A 12,603-nucleotide genomic window follows, 5' to 3' on the forward strand; every position below is an offset into this window, starting at 1 on the left:
AGGTGAGGTATAAATATTTTAAAATAAATACATTTTTAAAATATTTGCGTATCTTTTTCTTCATTTAATTCAGACTTGGCTGTTGGAGGCTACACAGGCAGGTGACCAGATGTTCTCTTTTTTTGCCTGGTGTCCTGGAAAAGAACTTAAATGCCCTCCTTTTCCCTGTGAGCAGGCAGTGCAGAGCCTTCTTGCAATTAATAAATTACATTGTAATAAGTTATCTGTAATAAAGTTTTAAATTTAAAAAGCAATACAGCAGTGTTTAACCTCACAAAATCAATATACAAGTGTTTCTAGCTTTTATTTGGTCATGTCCTACATCTTTCTTGGATGTCCTACATTTTGGGGAGCCTTGTCCTCTTTTGCGGTTATGACATCTGATCACCCTGTGCACGGGTGCCTGGGAGTGAGCCCCACTGAACACTTACTCCTAAGTAGGCATGCACAAGATTGCGCTAAGAGAGAACATGTGCTGGGGTCCCTTCGGGCCCAACCCTACGCATGTCACTTCTAAGTAGGCATTGTGTTCAGTGGGGTTTACTCCCAGGAAAGTGTGGCTAGGATTGGGCTGTTAGCTGATTTTGTTTTACGACAGCTGATCACATCTGACTTTCACTTGCACGACAAGGGAATAACGTTTTCTACAGCGCCTGCCTATCCCCAGGCCTCCTCCCCGGGGAAGGCGGGCCTTGCAGCTTCCCACACTTCTTGCCGGGGTGTTTTCTGGTTCGCACGCGATGGAGGGCGCCTCTTGTGCGCCGTCAGCAGCCGACTCGCTCTTCCGGTTCAGTCACTTGGGCAGAATGAAGGCGAATCCAGATCAGCGCCAACCTCGGAATTCCCCTCGATCAGGGACGGGCTGCAAGATCTGGTTGCAATGCTGGCATTTCAAGCTGGAGCTCTCTGACTGCGGGGCACGCACAGAAGCCGGAGGAACCCAGCTTCCGAGGAGGCACCGATCCTGGTGAGAAGGGCAGCCCTTACCATCTCAACTCACACACCACAGTGCTGTCATGTTGGGGGTGATATTTCCTCCAGCTCTGCCTGGCGGGCTTTGGCTACAGCCCTATCCAATTTTCCACTACTGGTGCGGTAGTGCCGGTGGGGTGTGTGCTGCATCCTGCTGTGGAGGGGCAGTCACTGGGGAGGCTACACCAGAGCTGGAAAGTTGGATAGGATTGGGCCCTTTGGCTGCAGTCCTAGCCTCACTTACCTGGAAGTCCTAGGGACTTATGTCTGCGTAGACATGCCTAGGATTGGGTTCTTTGTAATTTAAAATCTTGCTGTTAATGGCATGCTAAAATGCTGGTTTCTTTTGTGTGGATCTTGGAGTTTTGTGAAGAGTTAACTATTTTATTTGCATGGTTCCCCCCCCCCATCTGCACTATCTCAGGCGTTTTTCATCAGAGGCAAGTCCAATTGAGTTTAGCCTCCTTGAACTCCCATTGATTGTTTCTTTTGAATAATATTTACCAACGAATGTATTCAGAATTGCAGCCCTAAAGTTGCTTCACACAGCCTGATCTAGAGATACTGTATTGCTGAGTTCAAGGGCACTCACCCCACTAAGGGCCCAATCCTTTCCAACTTTCCAGCTCCAGTGTAGCCACAATGCAGCCCTGTGGTAAGGGAACACATGTTCCCATACCTTGAGGGGGCCCCAGTGACTGCCCCTCCACCACAGGATGCAGCACACACTCCACTGGCACAATTGCACCAGCACTGGAAAATTGGATAGGATTGGGCCCTAAGTATTCATACAGCCCAATCTTGTGCACATATTGTATACTCAGAAGAAAGTTCCACCACTGGGTTCAATGGGATTTATTCCAAGCAAGATGGGAGTTATTTTGGATTGTTATTCTTGCTGGAGATTGTTACCCTTGCTTGAAGGGTCCAATCCTATCCAACTTTCCAGCACTGGCAAAACCACGATACAGCCCTGAGGTAAGGGAACAAATGTTCCCATACCTCTATGATTGCCTCCCCACCACAGGATGCAGTGCATGCCCTGTTGGCATGGCTGCACTGGCACCAGAAACAGATAGGATTGGGCCCTAAGGCTGCAATCTATCCACACTTACCTGAGAGTAAGCCACATTGACTATAATAGGACTTACTCCTGAATTGGCCTCTGCCTTTCCATTGGACCATTTCAGCGACGTGGAGAGGGGGGATTTGCTGCATGGGTAACAGCCTATCCTCCATACCTACTTTACCCAGGCTTCGCGCACTGGAGAGGACACTCTGTTCCAGAACCACCATTCAGAGCGTGACACCATAGTCTTCCGAGACTGAAGGATGCCAACAGAACTCCTGAATAGACATGTATAGGATTGGACTCTAAATAGAGTTTTAAATGCATTGCACATTTAAGCATCATTTTCTGTCATAAAAGGTTTTGGCACTCAGAAATTGTTGATTTTCTGGTTTGCATAATTTTATTGCAAGCCTGTGTTTGGATTATGATTTTAACTTGTCTGATCTGACCAAAAAATAGAAAAGAAATAACACAACATTTTGTCCTTCTGCCTTTCTTTTCTCAAAGGTAGATTGTTCAGTTCTTTGCATCTTCAAGATTATTCAGTGCCTTAGAATATGGCAAAAGCAGTAATAATTGATTTGTGCAGTTTACGAGCAAGTTCTTGGAATACTGCAGCCCAGGAATCATTGAGTAAGACATTAGAAGCTGTTGGAGAAGACGATGCTTTCCACACCCCATTTGTTTATCTTATATGTTGCCGAAGCCTCCAAACTGAAAGGAAGAATGAAGATGTGTTTCACATGCAACTGCAAAGCTTTCATTGCCCTCAGAAAGGACTTGAGGTAGTATGTGCCCAGAGTACAGTTGCTGCCTTGTACTACATTAAACAAAAGCTTGATGAAAAAGGCATAAGTCATGTTCAAATAATCTTACCATTGCAAGGAAAGCCCTCAATGAGGGAGTTTATTGGTCAGCTTTTTACCAGTGTTTATCAGTTTGAGTTTAAAGATTTACAGGTGAATTGTGGAGAAAACCACCTCAAGAAATCCACCAAACTTCAGAATGAATTAGTGTCACTTACAGATCAAGATGTGGAAATGATTCAAACTGAGATCAAGATGTACTTGGAAAATCTTCCTGGTCTGAAAGGGGAACTCACCATTCTCAAATCTTTGTTGATCCCAGGTAATACAGAAATGGATTTAATAATCTGATTACTGCTTTTCAATTCTTTTTTTTTTTTAAAGACCCATCTTTCAGTTTTTCAGTATACTATATGGAGTAACAGGTGTTTGTTTATGAAGGAAAAACAGAGTCCTGAATAGCAGGCTTGAGAAAATACAACCATGTATAACTCCAGTTGAAGCAATTGCTAAATAATGATAGTTCAGTTCCTTAATAAACATTGAAGTCTGAAGAATAATTTGTATACTCTTCATGTTCTTTAATTCACCCATAGCTCCCTTCTCTCTACAAATTCTGCATCAAGGAAGTCAAAATCATGTATTTGGAGTAAATTACCCCTGTAGAAACAATTTCCTTAAATAATATTATTCACTAGGATTTTGCATAATGTTACATGTTTGGGTCAAAATTGCTACCAAAGAGGGCACAGAACAACAGATGGATACGTTTTGGAGCTTTGAAAATGGATTGGACAGATTTATGGAGGAAAAGTTCATCACAGATGACTGTATGCAACCTCCAGGTTTGGGAGGTTTTGGTGGTAGTGTATCTCTGAGTGCCAGATGCAAGGAAGTGGTAACAGGTATCTTGTCTTGAATGGATCCTGAAGTATCTGATGGGCCACTATGAAATACAGGAAGGCTGCAATCCAAACCACACTTTCCTGAGAGTAAGCCCCATTGAACAAAATAGGACTTACTTCTGAGTAGACCTGGTTAGGATTGTGTCCGAAGTTGGACTAGATGAGTCCTTAGCCTAAGCCAGCAGAGCTCTTCTTATGTTCTTATGAACTTGAAGTTCTGTGCTGGAATTTTTGAAATTGGGATGAGGGAAGCTGTAAAACTAAACCAAATTGGTATATTAAGTAGGTGGGAGGAGGTTTGACTTATTCTGTGGGCAGCAGTATTCAACTTTAATATCAGTGCTTTATTTTCATAAACGTTTACTAGATCATATATTCCAACATGGATTCACTACCAGAGCAGGTGGCATCTCATATATACCAAGTCTGAGCTCCTTCAATCTCTTCAGTAGCTCCAAGCGACGTGACCCACCAGCTGTGGTTAGGGAAAACCTTCGTAGATTAGCCATTGCTGCTGGATTTGACCAAGATACATATCACACTGTAAAGGTAAAACAAATAATCTTGAGACTAATGGGTGAGTACATGGAAGGGAAAACTTCAACTTGTAGCTTCTCCTAGCTATGCAGTTCTTAAAGCTGCAGGAATCTTCTCAGGGCTGGACATGACAACTCTATTCATGGCCTCTTCAAAACTTTGCTGAAAGCCCAATTTTGCATATTCTACAACTGGGAGGCTAAACAGTTGAAGTAATATATTGTGGCTTATCAAAGAATAACCACAGTGGGTGCTCCCCTTCCATAAGAAGAAAGTAGGGTTTTCACATTAGAAGATTTAACAAGGTCAGGTTTGAGCTCCTGTTCAAAATTGGCCACCGCACAATCTTTTCTTGTTTTAATAGCAAGATCAGATATTACCATTGCGTACTACGGTTATCACATCAGGCCTTGACTACCCTGCTCTTTTCTGATCTTCAGCAGATTGTTTGCTGTTGTGGGAACTGTCCCCATATCTTCTCCAAGGGAGGAATGGATCCTTCTCAGATTTTATTTTATTGGCATTCACCTTTAGGAATGATCTTCTCATGCATTTTGCTCATTACTGTAACTCTTCAATTTTTAGGAATTGTTCCTCCCTCACTTCCTTTCATCTCTTCCATAAATATGATGCTCAGGTGCCCTTCTAGCATCTCCAATTGTTACCTGTTAAACACTGGAGCTCATGGAGCACTCATTAAACAAAACTAACCACTAACTGACAACCAGACCCTGAAAATGACTTTTTGCATTATCTCCCATTCTTCTTTCAATCTCTGTGTCAGATACTGCTAGCCTCTAGTTTTTGATCAGAAGAAGGTACATTGGAAACCAAGAAACTACATTCATGTAAAGCTTCTTTAATGCCCTCCCAAATATATGCTAATTGCAGCACTTGATATAATTAATAGAAAACAACAAATGTTACCATGGTAACAGCTTTGATTAAACTGAACAGCCTATGAAACATTCTCACCCTAAATTCTCTATGAAACATTCTCTATGTTTCTAAATTCTCTATGAAAAATTCTCTATGAAACATTCTCACCCTACACCCTACACATTCTCTTTGACAGCACCTTTCAAAGCTACACCTGGGACATGAATTGTCAATTGAGAATTCCATTCTCAGTTCTATTGAGAATGCAAGAGAGATTCCTTAACCCAGTGTCAGCAATTCTTCCATAGAAATGGCCTCCTACCCACAGTTCTACTAAAAAGAACAAACAATAAACTGCCCCCTTAAAAAGCAGTGGGAAGGAAAAACAACAGTCTGGTCCCACACAGGCTCAACAGAACACATTAACCTGCTTCAGAATTAAAGGAAAGAAGCAGGGTGAATCTCCTTAGGGAAGGAGATAGCTCCCTTGCTAAACAGAAGGCCTGTGCCCTTGTGACTGTCCACCATGCATCAGATAGTAGGAACTTATGAAGGGTCTCCAAAGATGATCTGAGAAATTGGTCAGGTTCCTATGAGAAGAGATGCTCCTTCAGATATGTTCCTTGAGATCACTGAAGGCTTTAAAGGTCAATACCAGCACTTTGAATTGGGCATGATAATTAGACACAGTGTAGCTTCCAGGGACTGTAGAAGCAAAAGGGGAATGAAATGTCGGTTATTCACCCTGCCGTATATGTTTTTTGGTGTTGATAGGTCAACCATGCCAGTGACGTTTGGGTCATGGGAAAGGCCAGACCAGACAGCTATGATGGAATAGTAACTAACCAGAGAGGTGTTACAATAGCTGCTCCTGGGGCTGACTGCATCCCTGTGCTTTTTGCTGATCCTGTCAAAAAAGCATGTGGTGCTGCTCATTCAGGTAAGAAAACTCTTCTGTTGTTTTGGAAAAGGCAACCATTTGACAATGATATCACATATGTGCACCTAACATGCAGCTTCACACTCAGTTTCTTTCAGTTCCTAGCTAAGCAGGGCCTCCCTTACCTGTGAATGTGTTTCATCATATGTTGAGAAGAGAAATGTGTAAGCTAGCTGCTGCTCACCTTGAATTAGCTAATTAATAATATGATTTCTTCCTGGAAAGTTTGTGGAGGAGGGGATCAGAACATTGAACAAAATTTGAGGCTCAGAAAATTGTCACTCTCTCCCTTTAAAAAAGGACAGCTTACCAATACAGTCAGAAGTTTAATTATTCTTGACAGTAAATTATTCAAGTTATTTTTAGCGTTAGGCAGGGAAAAAGCAGAACTCTAGGAACCTTTGTTTAACCAAGTCCTGGATCAGTCTCTTTTCTAATAAAGTTCAACATCTTATTTTTATTTTTTGCCAGGGCTTTCTTGTAATATTTATAATGATCTAAGTTGAGTGTCAAACTCGTTTCAAACCAGGGGCCGAATAGCATTTATGATGTCTGCTGAGGGCTGGAAATGATGTCATTAGGCAGGAAATGATGCCATTAAACAGGTCATAACCAAAAATAAGCACTTTTTCTCACTTAGGACCTCATTAGCTGCAAATTAGAAGAGAGAATATGCAAATCTTGATCATATTTCAAGATATGGGAGAGCCCAACTTTCATGTGGGCTGCCCTTTCAGAAGCTACACCTCAGCACTGCATAGCAGATGAGAGGCTGAGGGCCAGATATAAAGCTTCCGCAGGCCGCATCCGGCCCCCGGGCCTTATGTTTGACACCCCTGATCTAAGCAGTCTCTTTTGACAGGTGCTTTTTAATTCATGATCATATGTTTTGAGCCCCCAAATACTGTATCTAAGAACCTTTGGCAGGTTGATGTGCCTTACAATTATCTATGGGAGATCAATGCATCTGAATGAAGATTTTTTGCTTTAAAAGTCTATCTTGCAGATCCCTTTGCAAGATTACTTTGCATTTTAATTTGGTCCCATTTCATGTATAGAAATTATCTAATTGTCTTTGGGCGCAATCCTAACCCACTTTCCAGCTCCGACATACAGCAGTGCAGCTCCTTACAAGGGAATGTTTCCCATACCCTTATAAGGTGGCTTATATGAGTGCCACCCAACTGCAGGATGCAGCAAAAGTCTCACTGGCACAGCTATGCCAGTGCTGGAAAGTGGGTCCTTTGTGGGTTAAAAAAGTGTATGTGTGGACAAAGGAGCGAAACCCGACCTCCATCCTCATGTCCATATACTTTGCTGCTTCAGTCACTTTTCTTTCCAGCCCTGTTCATACACAGGCCAGGTTGGGGGAAAAAAAGCTCCTGCAGGGATGGAGTGTGAGGATGTACGTCACAGAAGGGAGCAGTCTCATCCTCTCATCCAAATGCACTTTTATTTCCAACAAAGAAACATCAGACAGTCCTTCATATGTGAACGGAGCAGACATAAAGAACAAATGTAGTTGCCCTTGTCATGTCTTGCTCAGCTGTTAACCTTTACTTCTGTGCCCAGTTATGCTGCTTATGTTCATTGAGTTAAAATGTAAACTTGTGTATCTTGAACATAGGATGGCAGCCTTAGTTTACTTCCATTTGTATTTAAACCTGGAAACCAGAAGATTTCCTTTCTTTCCTGCTTCACAGGTTGGCAAGGCACACTGTTAGGAGTGTCCATGGCTGTTGTTAATGCTATGGTAACGGAATATGGTTGTGATGTGAAAGATATACGTGTGGTTCTGGGGCCATCTGTTGGACCTTGTTGCTTTACACTACCTCAGGAATCAGCAAAGAAATTTCATAGGATTGATCCAAAATGTGTAAGACGTTATGAATCATCACGTCCCTATGTTGACATCAGAAGAGCAACACGGTAAGTTTGGTTTTGCTTATTATTCTTAAGGCCCCATCCTATCCAACTTTCCTGTGCTGATGCATCCTTGCTAACAGGATGTGCACTGAATACTGCACTGAGGGGACAGTCATGGAGGCCTCCTCAAGGTAAGGGAACATTTGTTCCTTTACCTCAGGGTTGCATTGTGGTTACATCAGTGCTGGAACGTTGGAGAGGATTGGGGCCTTAGTGGTATAGAGTAGAATTTCCAAAGTGAGGTAAAGCAGCATCACCCAGAGGCCATAGGGGTCATCCGCAGGAGGATAAACAGTGTACAAGTCAACATTCATCCATTTTTAAAAAATATTAACCATAATATATAAATACACCCTGAGAGATGAAAGAATCAAAGAGAAATTTATGATGCCCAGTGATTGATTGTTGTTGGCAACCTTCAGTCTCGAAAGACTATGGTATCATGCTCTGAAAGGTGGTTCTGTCTAGTGTGGCTGAAAAGGCCAATTCGGGAGTGACAATCCCTTCCACACTGGGAGCAAGTGCAGTCTGTCCCTGGTCTGTCTCCCTGGCTATGGGCCTTCCTTCTTTGCCTCTTAGCCTCAGACTGTTGGCCAAGTGTCTCTTCAAACTGGGAAAGGCCATGCTGCACAGCCTGCCTCCACAAAGTGTTTAAGAAAACACAGGTCATGGTTCAGGATGTGGACTCACCTCCCTGCATTACAATCTCTGCGCATGAACTGGAGGTTGTCCATGACTTTGTGTACCTTGGCTCAACAATCTCCGATGCCCAGTACTGTAAAAAAAATTCACAGCTTGTGACATCTCACCTAGCCTGAAGAAGAGGAATCTTTCCTTCTTTTCTTTTCCCTATCTACCTTACCACGGCAATTAGTACCTTTGAGAGGGAATTTTTGTTATAACTGAAGCATAAGAGGAAAGAGCTTAATTACAGTTCAAATTAATTACAATTCCTCCACTTACAGTTCTAATCCTGATATCACCCTCCTGACTGCTATTCTACATAAAAGCAAAGAAGAATAAATTACGCATCTGTAGTTTGATTCTTACATTAAGTCTTACCAAACTCACCAGGGAGTGAGTGAGGAGCAACTCAGCTCGATAGAGAATCTTGTGCAACCTTTCTCTGATGAGAAAACTGTACTGTTACAGATTATATGGTTGCAGTGGTTTGTAGCAATTTTTTTTGTTTCTTGAATGTTTCCAGGACACCAAGTTAGAAAATTCAAACTATGAGCCATCATGATCCACTGTTGTCTTGCACCACAGTCCTAAACACTTTATTGCAGAAGTGGGACTTGTTTAAAACTGAAGTAGTAAGTTCTGTTGTAAATAACGGTCCATAATACAAACACAGTCAAAAATAATCTGATTTCTTACTTTTCACCCAAAAGGGTATTTCTGGAGACCGGAGGGATTCTGCCTGAGAATATACAGGATGATTCCATAATGGATCAGAACCAAAACCTCACTCTCTGTACGTCATGCTACCCTGATAAATTTTACTCTCATGTTCGTGATGGTGAGAACTTTGGGACCCAGATTGGCTTCATATCAATTAAAGACTGAGAGTTTGTCATAATTTTGCAAATAAACTGGCAGAAATTATTGGTGCAGGTTGCTATCTATCTTTCCTGAATCCATGATTTCTTAATGTTCCCAGTTAAAACCCCTCTGCTACATCCTATCATTTCCATTATAGGAAGTGATGATTTACTGTAGCAGAATTAACCCACACTCACAGAAACGTGGACTATCCAACACACAGAACTAGGAACCACCACAGACCAAAGTGTCGGCTACTCTTAACAGCTGCTAGTGCTAGATCTAATAACATCAACCCACTCTATCAAATATCCTTCAATGCAATAATATGCCATTGCTTATCAACAATAGCCTCCAGCATTTTACACTGGCCAAACAAGACAACAGGAAAGAGAATGAATGGGCATGTATGAAAGGCAGAGCTTCTTTTCATTCTAACCTCAAGATTGTAATATTTTAGGGGGGGGGGACAAAGAACTGGAGCTGAGTAACATTTTTTATATTATTTCTCATGTTTGCCCATAGCTTATGAATGGACTACTCACTTCAAAAAGAATTTTTTAACTATTTGCATTCATGTCTAGCACCCCAGGTATAGCATTAAAAAATAATTCCTGTTATTTTTTGTTCTCATCTTGTTGGTTAGATGTTTTCTCAACTGTACCTGAACTCATATGCATATATGCTACCAGTCTACATTGATTTCATGCATCTGGTGAAGTAGGCCATTATCTATTAGAGATGTAAAGATTTTTTTGAAATTTTAAAGCCTGGGGGTGGGAATGTTTACTTTCTCAGAAAAAAAATTCATTTTTTAAAAAATTGAGATACTTGCAATACATTTCTACCAAAGCTAAATTTATTGTACTTTAGTTAGAACATGAACTGTACTGATGTAATTTCATTAATATATGAAATTGTACTTTTTAATACATTTGTGACTTTAAGGGCACAATCCAAACCCGCACTGGAGCAGGCAAGCCAGGAGGCTTGCGTTGCATCCAACGGAGGTTCGTTGGCAGCGGCGTCTCAGCCAGAGGCAAGGGGAAGCTCTTCCCCTTACCCTGGGTAAGGGCTTCTCGCCCCAATGGGTTTCCTCAGACCTGCACCACCTCTGGAGGTGGCACAAGTCCGAGGAGAGCGGAGCAGCTGGAAGCTGCTCCGTTCTCCCCGGGGATGGGGGTTGGGATCTGGCATAACTGCCAGATCCAAGCCCCACACTGCCCCCTGTGCGCCCGCCCCATCGCTCACCTTACCCCTGCCCAGAAATGCCCCCTCCCACCTCCTCCCTGCCCCCCACACCTACCATTGCCGCTTGTGTCGGCGCAGGTGTGCTGACACAAGTGGCGGCGAGGAAGCTGCCGTGGAGGCTTCTGCCGGCCTTCGCGCGTCAGCGCATCTACATGCACTGACACGGCTTCCTCCCACGGAGGCGCAAATGTGCTTTATGGCATGTTTGTGACCCTCCCGGAGGACTTATGCCGGCCTATGTGCCAGTTAGGATTGTATCCTAAACTGTGTAAATGCAGTAATTTTATTAAAACAATAATTTAAAATATCTTTGCTGTTAGAAATGGAACTACTACACCCTGTGGTATCCTCAGTATATCAGTTTTTGCCAGTTGCGAAATTAGGGATGGGGCCTTTAATAAAAGGTGAAAATAGAAACTTATCAGTATTTTAGTAAATAAAGAGGTTTATTATTTGTGGTTGGAAACAGTATATTATGCAGAAGTGGAAGGAATTATTTTTTAGAGGGAAAGTTCAGAAAATAAACATTTCTATAATATAATTAGCAATAAATATGGTTAAGTTAAACATTAAAAAAATTTTCATTTGCCTCTAATTTCTTTGTCCATTTCCCTTGTTGTCTTTCTCAGTAAACTCTTTTTATTTTTACAAGTCCTTTGCCTGTTTGTTTTGGACCAGAGCGGAGGGCTCCTGCTGCTTACTCCCTGACAAATTGCTCAAAGAGCAAGTTTGGGGATGCTAAAGTGTTGGAGATCTCTGGTGCAATGTCTTTGCAGGTTGCTTCTCTAGCAACCAGCTCCTGAACTGGTGAACTCTGGCACTTGGGCTCACCAAAGCACTGAAGGGAGCGGGAGGGAGGGCACCCCTGCTTTGATGTTTTTCTGGTAGTCACATCCACCCCTTTTTTGGATGGCTCCTAGCCACCCAGGAGATAACTGAGAATGCAGGGGGAGGTCAGGCACATGGGCAGTTTGCTTCCCTCATCACTGCCTGGAGGGCTGCCATGGCCTCATCAGATTATCATAGGGTGCTTGAGAGATTCCTTTTCCTGTTGGCTAACCCAATAGTAAAACCTAGCGCAGGCCCTTGGCCATCCCACAGCTATAGTCAGATGGGCAGGCTTTACCAATGGATAGGTGTGAACAAACCTCGGAGGATGTTATTTTTCCTCAAGGCCTATTGTTCTGCCAAGGACAGATTTCAGTCACACTGGCACTATCAAGACAAGTTCCAGGTAAAGACTTCCCAGTGGGCCTGGAGATGATAATGATGATGAAGTATAATGATAATAACAGGACCATAACATTGAGTATTTTAAAATACTCAATTTACTCAAAAGCCTTCATTGAGGTACTTTGTCAAAAGTTTTGGAAAGTCCAAATATACAGTGTCAACTGGATTGTGTCTATCCACATGTTTGTGACTCCATTTTGCCCGGTCCACAGATGTACACATATGGTCCCTGTTGCATATATGCAATGTTGGGCAGAAATGGCTTAAAAAACTCTGAAAGGTTCAGGAAGTAAGTCTTACCTTGCAGAAATCATTCTGATTCTTCTCATTCTATATGCTTCATATGCGCAAAATTTGTTTAAAAATTGACCAGATCACTTCCCTTAATTTAATCTGTTTGTCACTATCCATCCAACAGATGTTGCAGTTCCACAGAGTGATCCACTGTGTGGCACTGTGTCGTTAGGAATGCTAGTTCCCCAATGTCAACTGTGGCTGGTTTCAGCAACAGACCTCACTGAAATGCCTCTTTTTTCC

At 42.4% G+C, this 12,603-nt stretch overlaps 1 protein-coding gene across 2 annotated transcripts; it reads left to right on the forward strand.

Moving 5' to 3' along the window:
* Positions 1–732: 732 nt before the first annotated feature.
* Positions 733–11,373, forward strand: LACC1 (laccase domain containing 1). Of its 2 annotated transcripts, none has more exons than XM_066622423.1 (6): positions 733–967; positions 2,552–3,172; positions 4,123–4,304; positions 5,946–6,111; positions 7,815–8,040; positions 9,432–11,373. In XM_066622423.1, the coding sequence occupies exons 2-6, from the start codon at positions 2,602–2,604 to the stop codon at positions 9,604–9,606; spliced, it is 1,320 nt and encodes a 439-aa protein (XP_066478520.1). In that variant the 5' UTR covers positions 733–967; positions 2,552–2,601; the 3' UTR covers positions 9,607–11,373. The 2 variants fall into 2 exon arrangements, with proteins under 2 accessions (XP_066478520.1, XP_066478519.1); XM_066622422.1 differs by having other exon boundaries at positions 2,556–3,172.
* The last annotated feature ends 1,230 nt before the right edge of the window (positions 11,374–12,603 follow it).

The sequence above is a fragment of the Tiliqua scincoides genome, chromosome 3 (genome assembly GCF_035046505.1).
Source record: "Tiliqua scincoides isolate rTilSci1 chromosome 3, rTilSci1.hap2, whole genome shotgun sequence".
Lineage (NCBI taxonomy): Eukaryota > Metazoa > Chordata > Lepidosauria > Squamata > Scincidae > Tiliqua > Tiliqua scincoides.